This window comes from Acomys russatus, chromosome 1 (assembly GCF_903995435.1).
Source record: "Acomys russatus chromosome 1, mAcoRus1.1, whole genome shotgun sequence".
Classification (NCBI taxonomy): Eukaryota; Metazoa; Chordata; class Mammalia; order Rodentia; family Muridae; genus Acomys; species Acomys russatus.
Genome location: NC_067137.1, coordinates 122,296,142 through 122,316,901, shown reverse-complemented (window position 1 = coordinate 122,316,901; position 20,760 = coordinate 122,296,142). Strand labels below are relative to the sequence as shown.

Below are 20,760 nucleotides of genomic sequence, written 5' to 3'. Positions count from 1 at the left end.
AGGGGTGTGGGCATCAGTGTCATCCACAGACCCTTCTGGATGACCAGTCACATGGGAAGCTGGAGGCTGGGTTGGAGGGACAGATGCTATGGGCTGGCATGGACTTCTGCCCACTTTTATGATGAGAGGAGTTTTCTAAGAGGGAAGATAAAGATATCTGGGCCTTGTGCCAATGTGCCACAGGAGAGATGACATCCTGGATGTGTGCTGGGAGCCCCTGAAAACTAAGGAGATTACAGGCTGGATTGGAGGTGCCAGAGATGTTCAGGAAGGTGGACTTTGAGGAGAATATCCTTTGCCTCGGTGGACCTTGGCAGCCCTCACCTCACACTGAACACTGTACTATGGTTGTTGGAAACCTCAGGGATGTATATGTGAGCTTGGCTTTTCTCATGGCTCCTCAGGTCTCCTCTTAGTGTGCCTACTTTTTATCCACAGAGGGTCAGGCATCTCTGGACCCAACATCAGAGTCATCAGCTCAGTGGAGGGTAGTTCCATGTGGGCTGGAGGGAAAGAGCCAGGCTTTGCCAGCCATGGTGCCAGAAGCTCGTAGCACATGTTCTGAGGCTGGTGAAAGCCTTTTATGCCACGTCCAGGCTCTCCCTTTTCCAGCCTTCATTCCTCAGCTCCAAAGGAGGAGATTTCTGCATAGAAACCTCCATCTGATTCCAGAAACCATATCCTCAAACATTTCTCTAAAACAGCCCAGATGTCGCATGCTTATCTCCACCTGGACCAGGGCGGGGGAGACCAGTGCAGACATGTTAAGTTAGGAAAGGACATCTGAAATGTGTACCTGCACCCACAGCCTAGCCTCTCACAAAGTTGCAGTGACCTGTAGAAACCTGGCCAATGTCAGTGGAGGACAAATGTGACGAATAAGGCCTCCTGCAGTTCTGCGGTTGATGCCCTAGCGTCTCAAGGCTGGGGATTGTTATAGCCATGTCTCTGCTCACGGCAGAAGGGCTGGGGTCACAAGGATCAGTGTGCTTCCTGTGCACCCATTGCTCCCCAGTCACAGGGTTCTCTCTGAGTGTCTGTGGGCAGTCAGGGAAAAGCACAGCCTCAAGCAAATACCATGAGCTCGTACATGTGCTTCTACATACAGGCACTCACACACACACACACACACACACACACACACACGCACACGCACACACACACGCACACACACACACACACACACACACACGCATACCGGGCTACACCCAACAGCCGCCATCCTCCCTTTTCAAAATCATACATATTTCATAGCGCCTCGTGCACAGTGTCTTCTGACTTATGGTAATTATCAACAAAAGCAAAGACACAGAAAGTTTTAACTCTGCAATGGCTGGGCGTTAGCTGGCATGAAATTGCGCTGTTGTTTTGCTTTCCCTTTACGGTAGGGAGGAGGCCCCGGAACACTCCATCATCCCAGCCTCTGGGGGCTCACACGCAGGGAGGGCATTGTCGCGCTAGCTGTGGCACAGTGTGTGCACCAGGGGTGGATCCACGCAGGACATGGCCTGGGCAGCCTATGAGCTATGGCCTTCAGGACTTGACTAAGACTCATTTCCATATCAAACCCAATTTAGATGAAACGTCTTGGTTTAAAAAAAAAAAAAAAGCAGTGCATCAATAGCCCCTTGATTAGATTTTCATCTCTCGAGCAGACAAATATGAATATTTATTACCATGAATGCAGATTTTTCTCTTTCTATTGCTCTGATCTTGAATATTATCCATTACTAATTTTTATGAAAATTTGGGCAACATAATGTTTTCACATAAACTGACAGCTCTCGAGATAACCCTGTTATTGTCTGGTTGAAAGTGACAGCTTCCACTCATTCATGTGTTAACGAGGGATTAAATATTGTTTTTCACTCCCAATATCTAAGACGGACTGGAAATTAAAAATTGAACATTGTATATTAGTAGAGCTTTGAGGACCAGAATTTGTTTGCGTTCACTTAGGGAAGATCTGGAAATTAGCAGTTTAATAGTCAGTTCCTCTTCTGCTGCTGTTGAAGGTGGTGTCATGAAGCAGTGCTGGCATTTCTCAAATAAATTCATTACTCTACCTGCAACCTCTAAATGGAAAGACCTCCACTAGCCAATAAACTGCAAGGAACAAGACAACGCTTGGTCAAAAACGTTAAACCACACACACTTTTTACTGCCTTTATGTCACGGTTACTCCCAGCCCGTTCTCCGCCAGGGCAAACTGACCTCTCCAGAGGGTGTCATCCCATTGGTGGGAGGTAGGGACATTGTCACATCTCTCCGCTACAACTTGCCGGTTCACATATTGCTACCTGTCCCTGCTCCTGGATGGCGCTTGCTACACAAGTGCGATGTCAGCAGCAGCCACACCTCAGCTAGTGGCACGGCGATGTGGCATCTCTCTCACTGTTATAGATGTGTGGCCATAATGGAAATGTAGCTTTGATGGGATTTGGGAATTTTTAAAAAAATCACTGTGGTTTTAAGATACATACTAAATTGCATTGACCCAGCTACCAACCCACCCACATATTTATCTATCAAATCATTCATGCTTCTACCTATCTGAAAATCTATTCATTGATCATTGATCCATCTACCTATCTATCCACCAAGCCATCTAATGACCTACCTACACCTACCTACCCACCTCGCCGCTCAGGTATTCACTTATTTATTCCCCCATCCACTGGCCCATCCATCAGCCCTGTCTACCCATCTATTCACCCACTCACTCACCAGCCAGCCATTCACAAATCAGTCAGTTTATCCACTCGTTTACCAGAGCATCCACTCACCTACCCATCCATCCATCCATCCATCCATCCATCCATCCATTCATCCATCCATCCATCCTTCCTTCCTTTATCTCTGCATTTTCCCACTGAAATACCCATGCACCTGTTCATCCATCTGCTCATCTGCCCACCCAACACTCACTCACACACCCATCCATCCACTCACCCCCAAACTCATCTACTAATCATACATCAATCTATCCACCCATCGATTTGTCTATTTATCAATATCTCTGCCTATCTACCCATCTGTGGTGGTTTGAATAGGTTTGGCACCCATAGACTCATGTGTTTCTATTCTTGGTCCATAAGGAGTGGCACTATTAGGTGGTGTGGCCTTGTTGGGGTAGGTGTGGCCTTGTTGGGGTAGGTGTGGCCTTGTTGCAGGAGGTGTGCTGCTATGGAGGTGGGATTTGAGGTCTTATTCATGTACATATATATATATATATATATATATATATATATATATATATATATATATATACATACATATACATATATATATGCTAAATTATGCCCAGTGTGTTACAGTCTCCTTCTGCTGCCTGTGGATCAAGATGTAGAGCTCTCAGCTCCTTCTCCAGCACCATGTCTGCCTGCATGCTGCCATGCTTCCCACCACGATGATAATGAATTAAAACTTTAGAACTGTAAGCCAGCCCCAGTTAAATGTTTTCCTTTATAGTAGTTGCTGTGGTGATGGTGTCTCTTCACAACAACAAAACCCTAACTAAGATACCATCTATTCAAATCATTCATCCATCCATCCACTCACCTATTCTCCCTGATTTCCTTTGTAATATTTCTTGTGTTTTGATTTCTTCTTTGATATGGTAGAGGAAAAGGCATAGACACATTCCTTAGAAGCTAACTTGTCCAAGCACTGCATTTTGGAAGGATTAGACAAATGTTATTACTAGATTAGGTGTGACTGGGGTCAGTACGATGACTGGATTATGCTCCTCTGAAACCTGTATATGAATCTCTGCCTTGAAGGCCTCACGGAGTGGACCTGTATTTGAAGAAAAGGCCTTACAGAGCACATTGAGGTAGACTGGGGTGAGTGCTTACGAGTGGGACTGGTGTCTTTTTAAGAAGGAGTTAGGACTCTATTACATATGAAGGGATGACCATATGAGGACACAGGGAAGATGTCATCTATAAGCAAGGAGGGACCTGTGGGAGCCTCTGTGCCTCAATCTTAGATTTCAGCCTCCAGAGCTGGGCAAGGGTGTGTCTCTGATGCCTAGGCCACCGTCAGTGTACAGCACTGAAAGTGTCCCCAGTTATTAGGTGAAAAAGATACTAAAACACTTCAACCATAGACTTCTGATAGTTTCAAGTAAATTTGAGAGGTGCATGACTTTAATTAATTATAGTTTTAAATTTTTATTATATTATAAAAAATAGGCTTTATTTTGGCATCTTCAAACATGATTGTTTTTCCTCTGTTTCCTTTTTTCTCCCTCTCCCTCGTAACTTCCTACCCTTATGGGTTCCCCTGTATTTTATCTTATTTTTTCATATGTGCACTGATGGCGGGCCTTAAAATCTGTTTAGATCCAATGGGACAAATGGTTAGGTCGGCAGCAGGTATATGCTTGTTACAGAATGACAAGCTGGAGAGATGAGAGCCGACTTGGGTTTAGAGCCACGGAAGAAACTTGAGAAAACCATACTCATGGGGGGTGGGGGGGGGGGGGGGGTGAGGCTCAACTGTAGGCCCACCAGCTGCTGATGTGAGCCGTTTCTACACAAAGTGGGGCATCTCTGACTTCTGGGTACTATGGGTTGATTTTTTTTTTTCCCAAATATACTGCTCCAATCCTAATACTTAAACCTGTGTTGAAGCGAGACTTTGTCAGATGTAATTGTGCCACAACAAAGTCATACAGGGTGGGCTCTACCTAAACCCAGCACAGAGTTTTCTCAGCGAGAAGGAACACAGACACACAGATATCCACACAGCGATGGAGGCAGAGCTTGGGGGCTGTGCACCCACAAGCTACGGCGTGCTGTATTACTTTTCTCATAACTGTTACAAAACACCTGATGAAAATGACATAAGTGGGGGGAGTTTCCTTTAGCTCATGGTTTCTAGGGGTTTGTGCAGTTCATGATCGCTTGGCTCTGGGCCTGGGCCTGGAACGAGACTGAACATCAAAACAGCAGGTACATAGAGCAAAGGTTGCTCTTCTCTTAGTGGTGTACAGGCAGGGCCAGAGCCTCCTATTTTCTCCCACCATGCCCCACCTTCCATAGCTCTTATCAATATTCCATTCAAGTTCTGACTTTATCTATACACTGACTGACCATCCACTGAAGGTCACACCCTCAGGACCTAAGCCACTCTGGAAATACCCCTCACCGGCACACTGAGAAATGTGTCTTACAAGTCTCCCAGGAGCCTCTCAATCTAGTCAACGGAGGGTCGCGAGAGTGCCAACTACACTCCATGGCTTCTCCCTGGAGGCTTCAGGAGGAGGCTGGGCCCCTCCGCACTGAAGTTCTAAGCTTCTAAGACTGTGAGAGTAGCTTTCTGCTTGGATACTCCACCTAGGTGTGGTGCTCCACTTAGCACCTCTGGGACCTTGATACCCAGAAAACAGTTGCTGTGTGGCTAGGGGACAGAAGCCAGGCAGTGGCTTTTGGGTCACACTGGCCTTCCAGCTGCAAGAGACCCTGGGGACAGACAAACACATTCTTGACTGAGCAGGCTGGGGTAGGAGAGCAATCTGTAGGGGCACACAGAGCATCAAGGGTTAGTAATAAGTTCCTATCTTTTATAACTATCTCTGTGAGGGCAGAGTCTGCTGGAATTAGATTTCAGGAGGTTGACATGAATGGCCACACTGGGCCCCAGGGTGTCCTAGCACAAGCAGTGTATAGGGACAGGACCTGCTGTGTTGTGGGGCTTGAATGTTGGGGGATGGTCTGATGTGTTTTGATACTAATTACTGCTTACTGTTTGACCCACCTTTTGCTTAATAAAAAGCCATCCTACCTGGGCAGGGCAGAGGAGATAGGTGGGGCTAAGAGAGAGGAATCTTGAGAAAAAGAAAGATTCCCATGAGGAAAAAGGAGAAAGGCCTGAAGAGAGGATTAGGTGGAGGAGAAGCACATGGCCGGTGTGGATGGAGAATCCGGCCCAGATGAAGAACATGAGCAAGTATACGGGATTATGGATGGGAGGTAGCTTGATAGAAGTTAATAGAAGCAGATGGCGTGGGATTGGGGCAGGGATCCCATGCCTGAGGCCCTACTGTGGGAGGTAGTTTAGAGGACTGATATCTGCCCTGCCCCAGGTTAACTAAGGCTATTTTAAAATATAAGAGGTGTCTGTGTCTTGATTGATTGCTAGCCGGGCCTACAGATAATACAGATAGTACCTGTAATTTAAAAAGCAATATGCTTCCTTGTCTTTATTCTCTAGGCACAGATAGGCAATTCTGGTTTTATTTTGTGCCATCCACACCGTGCTCCTCTTGGCAGGCCACACCAGCTCAGTGGGGACTGGTGTGTGTTCACATTTGATGCAGTGTCTATGGCTTTGCTAGGGGCAGAGGTAGCAATGGTATGGCAGAATCAAGCCCTAGCTGACCTCTGTGTGGAGCACCCTTCTCAACGACACCTGCTGATAAGGAGCATTAATAGTTGCCGTGGAGTGTTGGGCAGGCTCACAGCTGCCTGTGGGATGGAGGGCGCTTGCTGCTTTACTGGTGGACCCTTGAGTGGGCGTGGCCCTACACCTTATAGGCCAAGATGGTCTCTCTGCCAGTGTGCAGTGTGCAGGTGGTTTGAGCAGGTGGTGGTGGGGGCGTCAGGATTCATTCCTTTGACTCCCTCTTTTCTCTGTACACAGCTCCGGGCTGCTCAGATAGAACTATCACGGGAGAACACTGTAGACTCAGTGCTTGCCATCTCTCTAGACCTCAGCTTGTTAACCAAAAATCAGCTTCTGTTCCCAGGCTCATAGGCTCCGTGGACCCACAGGCGCCAGGAGCCATTCTGCCCATGAAGACACCAGCCAGGGTGGCCTCCTCTCTGCTTCTCAAGGGGAGAAAGGCAAAAGATGTCACCCTCAGGCCCAGCAGACAGACAGTACAGCATGTCTCTGCAGTTGAAATGAATATACACTATGCATTTTTAAAAATAAAATATATATGAAAATGTTAGGGAAGAACAGGAGTAGGTGGGTCACCAACATCAGATGCGACTTACTTCACTTTATGTGACTATTTACCTTGATATTGGATAAAAATTGAATTTGTTGCTATGGAAACTGCTACATCATACGTTGCTCTCTGCCTCTGAGTCACAGGGGAGCATGTAAGGCCCATGTGACACTGGGCGCTTGGCGCTCTCTGCGGTGGTTCAGGAAAGTAAGCCCGGTTACAATAAGCTTTCATTTGCCCACATGGTAAGTGCAGTTAGTTACACTGGACGCATGCTGGTGTGGTGCAGTTCTCTTTACCGCGCAGGGCTAGGGCGGTGGAGGCTGGAGGTGAAGACCTGTGGGCCTGTCAAGTTACAGCCCAACATCAGAACCAGAGCTGAGCCCAGGGATGGGCTGCTGGGAACCTCAACTTCACTGGGGCCATGGAGGGGGCTGCACATAGAAAAGTGGGGTGGGGCCCCAGATACCTAATGCAATTTCATGTAGATGTTCCTTTTCAAACACAAATTAGGAATGTCAACAAGTCAACAGTCTTTTCTCAGGCTATGCACTTCTGCATTTAAGAGGGGAAAAATGTTTCCTTTGTCAGGAAATGCAGATTAGGATAAAAAGGGGTGTAGCAATCAGAAGCTAAACAAGAAGCACTCCTCAACCCCCCCGCCCCCCCTCCAGCCCAGAGGGCAGCTCTGGCTCTGTCACTGCCCCTCAGCCCTAGCAGGGCCCAGCATCTGCTCCCAAAGCCATAGTCTGGGGACTGACGCTCAGTAGGGAGGAGAGGGAGTGCCTTGTGGGGACCTCAGACAATGTCCTGGGGATGGAATGTGCAGCCTGTGGTCTTCACGGGTTTCGGAGGCTCCTGTTCCCTAGGGCATGGAGCTCTCCACTCTGCTCATAGCAAGCCTGTTCTTAGGCTGCATGTGGGATGATGTAGGGCCCTTGCCATGAAGGGCCCCCACATTCTCACTTCCCCATGGGGTCTCCAGGCAGGTGATCAGCCATGGCCACAGCAGCATCGAGAGCCCACTTTCCGCTCTTCACCACGACTCCTGCCATCGCCATCACACCTCATCCTTTCTTCACACACCCTTGGACACACGCCACTCACTTGGCTGAGCAGCCAAGAGAGAAGCGCCACGAAGCGGCAGCTCTGTTTCCTGGAGATGGCAGCTGAGAGTTTGGCTTGTAGAGTCAAAAAGCGCAAAAGGAGCAACAAGGGCACCATGGGCCTGGTACCGCCACGGTGGCATGGCTGACAGAAGCACACAGGTCCCAGGGACCACCATCTAATGGTCACGGCACACGAACAAGAAACTAAGAGGACTAGTTGAAGGTCATGTACACTAGGTCTGAGCCTGGAACCTAGGAGGCCGAGACCTCTGCCCCCATGCACACCTGCCAGGCCCCAGGTTTGCAGAATCCTCTCCTTTGATTTGCAGCCTCACTGACCACGCTTGTCTTCTCTATGCAACCAGCCTCTGAGGAGCACTTCCCTGGGCTCCACCTGCCTCATCACAGGACCGTCTTGCCTCTGCCAACCACACCCAGCGCTCTTCCTCATCCGTGTCTAGGCGCATCCTTCACTAAGGGCCGGGGATGGCTTACATTGCCAATTGGCTCTGCTCAGGAACAACACGCCCTTTGGCGTCATCACAGATCCGTGATGGCGAAGAACCCCACAGCAGCAGTCCATTAGAGTCAGTGGGGACCCAGCTGACCTCACTGTCCCCCCGGGGTTGCCTATTCGCATTGGTGTGGACGTGTGGTCACTGACTGCAGTCTTATGTCTTTTCTATTTACATGGTATAGCACCACGGTACTAATGACCCAGGGCTGTTCATACATGCCACACACTATGAATCTCCTGGATTCGCTGATATCCTCCTCCAGTCACATACATGGATCCAAGGGGGAGCCTACTGGGTGACAGCTGTGTAGGGTTTCTCTGATCTGGTCTGCAGCATCCTGAGTCCTTGGTGATTTCACAAAAGAGGACAAAAGATGCCGAACAACACAGTACAGCCTCTAACCTCACCGCAGGATGCATAGTCTGTGGGCACCAATGTACTGCACGTTGTGTGTGGCGGGCTTACATATATGTAAGGCACCAATGTGTCTGCACATGTGTGTGCATCTGCCTTAAAGGCAGAGTTTTCTTGGTGGTTTCAGGAAATCACGGAATTTTGCTGATTTATTACAGTATAATTATACTTTAAGTTTCTCCTCTCTTCTTCCTTCCCTCCTTCCTTCCCTCCTTCCTTCCTTCCCTCCCTCCTTCCTTTCCTCCCTCCTTCCTTCCCTCCTTCCCTCCTTCTTTCATTCCTTCCTTCCTCCCCTCCCTCCTTCCTTCCTTCCCTCCTTCCTTCCCTCCTTCCTTCCTTCCCTCCCTCCCTCCTTCTTTCATTCCTTCCTTCCTTCTCTCCCTCCCTCCCTCCTTCCTTCCCTCCCTCCTTCCTTCCTTCCTTTCCTCCCTCCTTCCTTCCCTCCCTCCTTCCTTCCCTTCCTCCTTCTTTCCTTCCCTCCTTCCTTCTCTTCCCTCCTTCTTTCCTTCCCTCCCTCCTTCCTTCCCTTCCTCCTTCCTTCCTTCCCTCCTTCCTTCCTTCCCTCCTTCCTTCCTTCCTTCCCTCCCTCCTTCCTTCTCTCCCTCCTTCCTTCTTTCATTCCTTCCTTCTCTCCCTCTCTCCTTCCCTCCCTCCTTCCTTCCTTCCCCCTTCCTTCCTTCCCTCCCTCCCTCCTTCTTTCATTCCTTCCTTCCTTCTCTCCCTCCCTCCCTCCTTTCTTCCTTCCCTCCTTCCTTCTTTCCTTTCCCCCTCCTTCCTTCCCTCCTTCCTTCCTTCCCTCCCTCCTTCCTTCCCTTCCCTCCTTCTTTCCTTCCCTCCTTCCTTCTCTTCCCTCCTTCTTTCCTTCCCTCCCTCCTTCCTTCCCTCCCTCCTTCCTTCTCTCCCTCCTTCCTTCCTTCCCTCCTTCCTTCCAACACTTTCTTCTTTCACAAATCTTTTTGCTTTATTTAATTTCTCTGCTTGGTGGGTGCCTTCCTTATATAAATGTTGTAAGTCCACACTCTGAATCAAAGGGCCAGGGTTCAAGTTTTTGATGTCTGATGGCTCTGCCAATTGGTATAGCCCAAATATTCTTTCAGGATCCAAGCTTCTCCAAGCCATCCAGAGTCACTGGGCTAGGGATGCTTGCTTATTTACTATTGTATGTATGAGTTTACATGCATGGGCACATGCATATGCACATGCCACGATACACATATGGAGGTCTGAGGACAGCTTGTGGGAGTCAGCTTTCTATTTCCACCATGTGGGACCCAGGGACTGAACTCAGATCGTCAAGTTTGGCAGCAAGTGCCTTTCTCCACAGAGCCTTCTCGCCAGCTTTGGGCTGGGATTTTGATGAAAGAGGCTTAAACCTACAACACTTCCTTCAACAGGCTGTGCTGAGGTGTCTTGTTTGTAGAGCAGAAACACCAGCCCATAGATGTCTCAGTGTCTCACGGACACGGGCTATGGCCATACTTATAGGTGCACAGTCTTGGAGCAAAATTCTGCCCTGAAGCTAGGAGTAGCAGAGGCAGCAAAGCACAGAGCTGGTGACAGAGGGATGGCTGGCTGTGGAGAGCCGTTGCTGTGCTTGCTCAGGCAAACCTCCCCAACGCGGAAGACATTTGGAGGGGTTCCTGAAAACCCTTGTCTAGTCTCCGCCACTCTGGTGGGTGGGAGACTCTCTCCAGCAGGGGGTGCTCAGGTCCGTGTGAGAAGCTCTTGCCCTTCCTCAAACACAACTCTGGACTCCTCCCTGCTGTGGTCTTTGAGGCCACCAGGGTGATGCTGGACCAGGTAGTCTGTCCTGTCTGCCTTAAAGGTTGGACAGATATTTCTCTTAGCTCTGTTCATGGCTACCTTGGAGCTGGAAGCAGCCCCACTCTACAATGAGTAGGACCCACGCCTGCTGGAAATCATCTAGATTGGTTTCTTAGCACATTCCTGAGATTTTCTTCAGGGCAGTTATAAGTGTCCTCTGGAGGACACACAGCTTCATTAATGTGAGTAAAATGTGAAAAGTTTTCAAGGTATCAGAAGTTAGATTTTAAAATACATCAAAATACCACCTATGTATCCGGGGTGTGTGTGCGCGCACGCACCACAGTCTCTTCATTTCTTTTAAATTTTGTTTTGAGATATTTCTATTTTGCCTAAAAGGTTTTAATTCTGCTATCTGTCATCACACATGTGAATTACGAGTGCCTGGAACAGATCTGTAAATGGTGTCAGATTTCTAGCAATCACACTCTGCTTTACATTCCAGAGTCAGAAATTAGAAGAATTAGAAATACACTTTAAAAAAAAAAAAAAATCAACATCAGGCTCACTGAATGCAAGAGTTAAAATTAGGGAAAAGATATGATTAGGTTTCTACAAATTTTCTCAGCTTGAGCCCTTTCCTCCCATTTTGCTACTGTGAACGTTTTCTGCTTGTCAGAGCAGTTTCCAGGCTGGAACTGGCAAGGGTCATGCCAACGGAACCTGTGGGGAACTGGGCTGGAGCCATGGCCACGGCGCCAGCCAAGTCTAAGGGTTCACAAGGCCAGGCTTTCACAGCCGCTGCTGGCTGAGGCAAAAAGGGTTATAAAATAGAGCCCTAGAACAGGAGGCTTCTACCTCCAGGCATGCTGTGCCCCTCCGAGGGCTGCTGGCTTGAATCTCAGAGCAAAGGTGACTAGCACAGTAGATAGGTGTGGCTGATGTCCGTGAGGGGGCTCCCTGCTGCCCAGGAGTCTCCAGAGGGGAAACATATGTCTGCTGTGATGCATGGGCTCCTCACGGAACTTGTGGTTGGGGCTACAGTGGCAGGTTGGAGGACCGGGTGGGGGGGTGTGCTTGGCTTTGAGAAGGAAGTTGGTGCAGGCTAAACAGGTGGCAGCAGGGGTGGCAGAGGCCAGAAAACAGCAAGAGAGTGACTCTAGGGGGAAGGGTCTCAAGAAGCCAAAGGGACAGTCTGTGGAGACCAGCGCTCAGCAGATGGAGCACGTGTTTAAAAGGATGGTAACCCCAGGTCCCACAGTGTCTGACTGGGCCAGCGAGTCCACACTGGCCCTGGGAGGTTAGGACTGGTGCAGGCAGCACTGGGGTTTGTCTGGAGAAGAAAAGACAGCATCTCCACCTTCCTGGAGAGGAGAAGAGGACAGAAGTTTATCTGTCCTGCTTGCTCCTGTGCTTTCAATTGTGAAGACCTGCCAAGTGCATGGTAGGTAATTCAGGACTGACTTTTGAGTGGCATGTGAGTAGGCCACTAAGCTGGTGCAAGGCGGGGGTGGGGGCTTCTCTTACCACCTGGGCACAAAAATTGTTTAAAATCCACACACCAGGGAACACCAGAAGGAAGATGCCCAGGATGAGGAGAGACCAAAGTCAGGCCATGGCCAGGAGCCGAGGCCAGGCTTAGAGATCTGGGTGTTTGGGTTTCTACATTTATAGACAGCAGACATGGCCTTGAAGAGGTGGGAAAGCTGAGACTCACAACCCTCAGGAGCCTCCTCACGTGGGAACAGGGAGCAGGTACCAGCCAAGCTTCAAGGAGGGAAGCTAACTTAGAAGGGGATCCGTGGCGTGGACGGGAAGTGTAAAACTCCTTGCACAGAAACCTCACACGGAAGACAGGCATGGTGGCTTAGCGTGCCCATATATCGGAGGCTGAGACAGGAAGACTACTTAGACAGGCTTGCCTGAGCTACAGAGTGAGACGTTCTCTTAAAAACAAACAAACTTAAACCTTAAAAAAAAAAAAAAAAAAAAAAAAAAAAAAAATCAAAACTAAGAAAGAAACTCACATAAAAAAATCAATAGTTATTTTTGCTTAAGATAAAGTCACAATTAAACAAACAAATATATATATATATATATATATATATATATATATATATATATATATATATATATATATATAAAAGCAAAACAAAATGAAAGCCACCATAAGCCACAGAAGAAGAGCAAGTCACCATGAAAGGAGTCTGTGGGTGTGTCAAGGCAGTGGCATAGAAACCTTAGATTTGAAGAGAGTAAGATAATATAGATAAAATTATAGAATAATTAGGCTTAAGATAATTAAAAAGATAAAAGAAGGCATAAATCACAGAAGGAACCCAGGAGACAGCATAGATCCATTTGAAAATAATACACTACGCAGTTTTCTACGTTAAAAAGAGGAGGGGTAACCTAAAGAAAATATAGTCACTAGTTTAGTATAGCATGCTAGTGATGAAAAAAAAGGGACTTGCAGGTCACTTGAGGAGAGGCCTCACAGCATAGTGCTGAGAGATCAAGCTGAGGTCAAGCTTGGAGCAGCAAATGATAGGCTGGAAGGACATAGCACATGAGGCAGAGACACAAAATGCTATTCCAGGCAATTTTTATCTACCATCCCAGAAAATGCACAGAGTCTTCCGAGGTAGACACTGACTGACCTATGCTACAGTATAGGACACGGAGCCATGAGGTGCACACTGACTGACCTATGCTATAGTACAGCACATGGAGCCATGAGGTGTACACTGACTGACCTATGCTACAGTACAGGACATGGAGCCATGAGGTGCACACTGACTGACCTATGCTACAGTACAGGACATGGAGCCATGAGGTGCACACTGACTGACCTATGCTACAGTACAGGACATGGAGCCATGAGGTGCACACTGACTGACCTATGCTACAGTTCAGGACACAGAACCATGAGGTGCACACTGACTGACCTATGCTACGGTACAGGACACGGAGCCATGAGGTGCACACTGACTGACCTATGCTACGGTACAGGACACGGAGCCATGAGGTGCACACTGACTGACCTATGCTACGGTACAGGACACGGAGCCATGAGGTGCACATTGACTGACCTACGCTACGGTACAGAACACGGAGCCATGAGGTGCACACTGACTGACCTATGCTACGGTACAGGACACGGAGCCATGAGGTGCACACTGACTGACCTATGCTACGGTACAGGACACGGAGCCATGAGGTGCACACTGACTGACCTATGCTACGGTACAGGACATGGAGCCATGAGGTGCACACTGACTGACCTATGCTACAGTACAGGACACGGAGCCATGAGGTGCACACTGACTGACCTATGCTAAAGTTCAAGACATGGAACCAAAAGGTAAGAAGAAAGGCTCAAGGAAGCCATCATGCAGAAAGGAAGCAGACACTTAGGATGAGGAGCACAGGCAATAAGGGGAGAACACCGGGATGCCTTGGCAGAAGGAAAGTCTCAAGGTCACAGGCTGAAAGGTTGAGTAAGGTGGGCCATTGGGGGGGTGGTGGGGGCTAAAGACACAGCTCTTCAACTTCCCTACTCCTGGGGGAGCAGTTGCATTCTGAGCAGGCCACTGTAGAACCTCTCCTCAAGTCCTAAGGCTGTGTGTGTGTGTGTGTGTGAACATGTGGGTCTTATGAAAGAAGCCAAACACAGCTTGGGAGGTGCTTGAGAACTAGGCTTGGTCAATGGGGTTGGCCCACCCTACATGCTGGCTGTCCTGGAGCAACTGGAGGACACACTACAATAATATCGAAGTGTGTGAGTCACAGTGTCATCTCCCACCTGAGTCAGGGTCTTATCACCCACCTGCTGCCAGCTTCCTGAGTGGCCTACACACTCAATCCACACTTCCCAGACCTTCTGAAACTGGGTCACACCAATGGCTGCAGCCTGAATCTGGGCTGCTTTGAACGGCTGGTTGCCACCGTTGCTCCCAGGAAATAGAATGATCTGGAAACACAGGCCAACATACGAGCTTGTCCCCACCTGGGACATCTAAATGCCCACTGTCCAGTACCCACACTGCGTTATTTCTCTCTGGCATGGCCATTGCCCCTCACTTAGACATAGGTGGTTCTGGAAGGTTCTGGAAGCCCCCAATACATTTGGCTTCTTTCTTCCACTTCACTGGCTACTAAAGAGACAGCAAACCACCAAAGTGTCCTCAGCTGTCACCTCCTCTGTTAATCCAGCATGGGTCACCCACCCTGTCCTCAAGAACACATGAAGAGTGGCATTTGCCAGGCTCTTAGAATGTCCGTTGTGAAGTTTTCATCACTTATAGACTCCCCCCACACTTCGCTGTCAATAACTAAGATGCCCCAGGCACTCAAGCCCTCTTCTGAGCCACCTGGATGCCCAGGCCTCTGAGAACAGCCACCAATTAAGCAACTCCTGGCTCCTGGAGCCAAAGACCTGGCTGCAGAGTGAGAGCTTTCCCAATGCAGCCGTGAGACTTCAAAGTGGCTCCACAAGATCATGCCAGCGTATAACAGGGAACACTTACAAACAAGCACTCCTTAATAGTTAATTACCTGTAATGGCAAGCGCTGTGAAATCTGAAATTTCAGACATGAGAGCACAGATTGGCTTTGGTCCACGCTGACTTATGAGTGGCTACACGCAGCTCCCAGGAGGAGCCTCAGCCACTGTTACATGCACACTTCATTACACTGTCACTCGGCCAAGACGACAGCCACCAGCAAGCACCGAGAAGACATGGCGATCTGGTAGCAAGTAGGCGATGTCCAGACACCAAAGAGCGTGACAGTGTCAGATCACTTTATGGACATACTCATAGGCCTGCGCCTTTGTTTAAACATGTGCATTTAGCAAAGACACCGAATTCCAAGGGAACGAATAAAATCATGGAACTTACTGTTTTTAATAACTTAGCTATTATAAGTCATCTTTTCCAGAGTCTCCCGTTTTGCTAAAGCGTGTCAGATTTTTCTTTGGGGGTGACAGCAAAATATGGTTTCAAAGGCCACATAAGCAGTCACTTTGCCTATACTGTTCGTTAGCACCCAAACACATTGGGAGGACTGACCTCCCACCAACTGAGCTGACAAAACACCACTCGGAATAAGCACACAGTGAGCCAGACCTAGGGGAACACGGTGACGCGTGGTCGCCATCACACTACTCACCGGCCGGATTCCGCTTTGAAGGATTGTCAGTCCAGATGTCTTCTCCAGCTGTTCTTTGTTGTCAGCTGTGGGGGGGAAAGTCAGAAGGTCAGCATGGAGAGGGGTGGGGCATTGGAGAGGATTATCTATTGACAAATTGCCCCTCCCCCAACAACTGCTTGGATGAGCAACAGGTGGGAAATGGGCGTGTGGGACCCTGTGTCCCAGGGTCACTAGCCTGCCTCAGTGTGCGATGCTAGGTCACCGAAGACTGATGGGAAATTGTAGGTTAACACACTTTGCCAGCTGTAAACTCTTATTTTAAAATGGTGTAGTGTTCTATATATGCACATGTGTTTGCCCGTTGAGAAACGGCAACTTGCTAGCCAGTTTCTGCGTGCACTTAGGAAAAGCTGTCCGTGGCTCACATACCTGGGCCCACAAGTTATCTCAGTCCCTTTTAATCCACGTCCCTGTCAAAGGCATCCATGGTAATCCTGCTCCTATAAAAGCCCATCCTCATCTGCTCCTGACTTCTCAGAGGAAGACTTTCAGAGAACAAACTGCATTTGATATCAGGCCAGAAGAAATGAGCTTGGGAAACAATTAGCAGATGCAAATGAAGCCTTAGCCCGTCGTCTTCCTAATGCCAGGGCAGCAGACCCAGCTGCCCGCACTTCCCAGGGAGGAAGTGTGTCACAAGGCAATTGACCTCAGCTTATAATTCAGTAGAATAAATATCCTGTCGTTTTGGTAATAAAAACCAGAAAAAAAAAAAAAAAAAAAAAAAAGAAAACCCAGATTTTTAGTGAAAACCCCGTGAAAGAAGAGGGCACTGCAATTGTGATTACCACGGAGGTGGCAAGAAAAGAGGGACCGTGCTCACCTCTCACTGTGACACACCTGCGTGAGGCCTGGGTGGTGAAATCATGTCTTTTAGAGGGATACAAATGATATCTCATTACAGCCTGCCTGCCTTCTCTACCTCCAGGGACTTTCATTGTCTTACAGAAAAAGAATTCCCCCTTTAACAAACGGACATTAGTTTTTACACATTGGTAATTACCACTGTACTGAAAGAGCAAGGTGGCCATAAAGCAATCCAAGATGTGGCTCGCAGGCTTTAGGGCACCTTCAGGTGGTGGGGAGACGCAGGGCGGAGGAGGCAAGTGACAGCACAGGTTTAGAACTTGGTGACAAGAGACTGCTCCTTGAGGAATAACGTCATTGGTTTTCATCGTCTCTTGTACTGCCTGGTGGCTATTTGGATTGTGCTAAGAGCTACTCTCTAAATAGGCAGACCAGGGACCTGAAGGCGGAACCCATAAACACTCCAGTTCTTGCTAGAGAGCAGAGATTTCAGACTTAGAGATTGTTATAAAAACACAGCTGGCCAATACATAATTAAGTTGAATAAGCTGGCGTCAGCAGGCTGTTCCGAAAAGATGGGAAAGCATCTCAGGCCTGGTGTGCAGTGTGTCTGTGGCTGCTTGGTGTCACCTTGGTACAGAAAGGTAGCACTGAGAAATCTACGTGGCTGCCCCAGGGAGGGCTCAGTCACAGGAATAGTCCAGGCTGGAAGGCAATTCCTTCAGACTCCTGGAAGGCACTGGCTGCTGACCTCGCAGACTATAGGGATGGCCTGTAAGGATGTAAAAAGTGGGCCCCCATCACCCCCGGGGGACTGGAGACCACAGATGTGACAGCACCTCAGGGATTCTTCAGCTTGCCCAATGTGGACGTTTCTGTTTGATGTACATGGGGGGGGGGGGTGTTGGTAAATAAGCCTGCACAAGTCCAGTCAACAACACGAACAGCCACAAGCAGTTACAAAGCATCATCATGGCTTCATCGGCAGCATTGGCCTCTCACTGTCTGGCGCACTGCTGCTCAGCAGAGCATTTTCAGGGCATGAGCACGTGTGCTCGGACTCCACAGGGCAGGGTCCCTGCTTTGCCACACTGAGCTTGGTATGTTTCCAGTTGCCCGACTAGCACACTGCTGTATCCTGGGCACACCTCCTGCCCCACAGGCCTTTATGAGTAACAGTTTGGCCAGTTCAACACCAGTGGCGGGTGAGTGAACCAGGTCTGGCCACCAAAGCACAGGTGGTTTCTAAAGGCACAGAGCAGGCCGGGGTGTCATCATGCAGGTGGCAGAGTGCTTGCCTCTCATGCAGCAAGTGCTGGGTGGAGGCAGGAGGGTCAGAAGTTCCGGTGGTCATCCTGGGCTACACAGCAAACTTGAGGCCAGCCTGGGCCTCCTATCTAAAAAAAAAAGAAAAAGGGAAGGAGGGAAGCAAGGACCTGGTTCCTTCTCAAACTAACCAAGTACATGGTGGGTTCTAAACAATAAAGCAAATAAACAGCAACAAAGTGCCCTGCAAGCACTCGCTTTGGCTGAGCACCAAGGCAGGCCCTGTTCACTGTTTACATTGAAGTCACCTGGACCGCAGGCTCCCTTCTGTATTCATAAATGGGGGCTCTGGCCCATGAGCCACTGTCTCTCAAGGCCTCTGCCCATAGGGTCTATGACAATCCCTTGCTGGCTTACCTAAGCCATTGGTTTTCTGAGTGTGGCCACTCTGAAAACCTGGGAGTCTGAGACCTGCCCTGACAATGTGTGGAAGACACAATCCATTCTAAAGGTCTGACATTGAGACCGGAAAGAAGTGTAAGTAAAGGATCATCCATCAAAATTTGGGGGGAAAGTGGGAAGCAGTTGGATAGTCAGTTGTTAAAGCCTGGGCCAGCTGGGGAGCCCTGCAGAGGGAGTGGAGTATCAGGTAGAGATGGGTAGGGTCCCAGATAGGGCACCAGCTAGAAGGCAAGGGCCACAAAGTGTAAGGGGTGGGGCCATGTGGTAGAAGGGGTGGGGCTACCAAGTGGAGGGGTGGGGCCATATGGTAGAAGGGGTGGGGCTACCAAGTGGAGGGGGTGGGGCCATGTGGTAGAAGGGGCGGGGCTCCAGTAGGAGAGGGAAGCTCCTGGTAGAGGGAGCTGGGGAGACCTTCATGACCAAGCAGAGTCTTGTTTTTCACAAGGGCCCTGAGTTCACCTGAGGATGAGGTTTTGACCTTTTCAGCAGGTAGATTCAGTTCAAAGCCTTATGGACTGGAGAGATGGGTTATCTTTGGATAGCGGCACAGCCCTCTGTCCCACCAGGGCAGCTGAGCAGTTTATGGAATCTCATGTATGCTGCTGTCTTGACTGTCACATCTGAACCCCCTTTACCAATGGTCATTGGCCCAGCTGGCCTGGAACAGTTGCGGTCTGCTTGGTCACCAGCCGGGTTACTGTCACACTGCTGACCGGCCTCTGTTTTCATCCACACAGGACACAGGGTTTATCTAGAATTCTTTCTAGTACTTGGCATCTCTGGCAGAGCCTCCTCATCCTTCTACCAGCATCTTGCCATGTCCTGCCTTAAGGCCCCAGCTAAGGCACTTCCCAAGACACTCGCCCTAAACCACGGAGTCAGCCACACGCATGCTTGGTGGGTGTCCAGCCTCCATCTACCATGGCTTGGCTCTCAGTACACGGAGGATCTCCCATCTTATAACCTTCAAAAAATTCAAAACAAAGTCCATTCAGATGCACCTTGAGCCAGCTTAGGGCCAGCTACAGGTGAACAGAAAACACGGGACCCCTGTCCCCCCGCCTGTGGGTCCAGCTACCTACACCCTAAGCAAAGGTTTAGAGTAGAAAGTCACTAACAGGCAAGTTTACCTAGAGACCTGCGGAGGTGACATGGCTATGCTCCCGATAAGCTTTAAAATAATCAAACTGTAGCATATGGAGTTGAACCTACAGATGGTGTTTGCTACGAAACAGAGAAACGAACGTTAAGCATCAGAGGGAAAGATCCCTCTTAGCTGACGTGTAAGGTCCAGCCTTCCTGATAACCACAGCGGGAAGGGGGGAAGGGGCTGGGGTTGGAAGGTCTGTTCTCTGTGTTCAGTCACAGTGCTTCACCGCTCTGGGCTCATGTCCAGTCCTGCAAAGTCATAAGACAAAACTGCCTTGCTTTCTACTCTGAGTCATTACTAAGTGAGGGCCCAGGTTTTCTTGTACCCCACCTTTGGATCAGGGAGCCCTGAATATCAGTTTGTAGTCCCTAACATGTTGTTTAGCCTGTAATGCCTCAGTCTCCCCAGCGCTCGCTCTGTGAATGGCTGTGAAGCTTGTGTAGGGACCCAGGTTTAGCACACAGTGGACAACAATCCTCCTTCCCATGAGAGAGCACATGTGTTTCCCCGTCTCGGCGCAGCTGGAGAAGGATGCCTGAATCTGCCCAATTTACTCTGAAAGCATTCCTAGGCTCTTTACCCAGAATGCGCCATGATGGCTGCCTCCCCAAGGGTAAGCCTTCTTTGTTTCCACATAAAGAGTCAACCAAGCAAACAGTAAGGTCAGAGCGGTAGGTAGGTACAAAACCAACCCCATGGGAGGGGCCTGCCGCTGTCTTCCACGCGCCTGCTGCTCTTGGCTCTCATGTCTTTGCTCAGCAGTGTCGCCCTAGGTCAACATTCCAACGAATCTTCTTTTCCTCCAGAGCATCAGGAGCCCCTAAGTCTTGATCGGGCGATGGCATCATCCCCGAGCCCCGGGTGGGAGAGGCTTCACCGAGAGTGCTGGAGACCACAGTGGCGCGCCCACTATCTGTTTAGTCCTTTATGCCGCCATCTGCCTAATCACTCACACCCGGCATCGGGCATCGGGCATCGGAGCCCAGCTCCCCAGCTCCCTCAGGAAGCATCTCGTCATCAGGAAGCCCCGCGCTGCCCTTCACAAAGAGGCAGCTGGAGAGCAGGATTTGGAAGCCATTTTCCCGCTCTTGTCCC

General features: G+C 49.3%; 1 protein-coding gene across 1 annotated transcript in view; it reads right to left on the bottom strand.

The window, feature by feature from the left end:
* Positions 1–20,760, bottom strand: part of LOC127195768 (receptor-type tyrosine-protein phosphatase N2-like) — a 199,122-nt gene that overhangs the window by 26,685 nt on the left and 151,677 nt on the right. Inside the window, exons 7-8 of the mRNA XM_051153367.1 lie at positions 15,846–16,003; positions 14,596–14,739 (exon numbers count right to left, since the gene is read on the bottom strand). Coding sequence (XP_051009324.1) covers positions 14,596–14,739; positions 15,846–16,003 — 302 coding nt within the window. The remainder of the gene's footprint in view (positions 1–14,595; positions 14,740–15,845; positions 16,004–20,760) is intronic.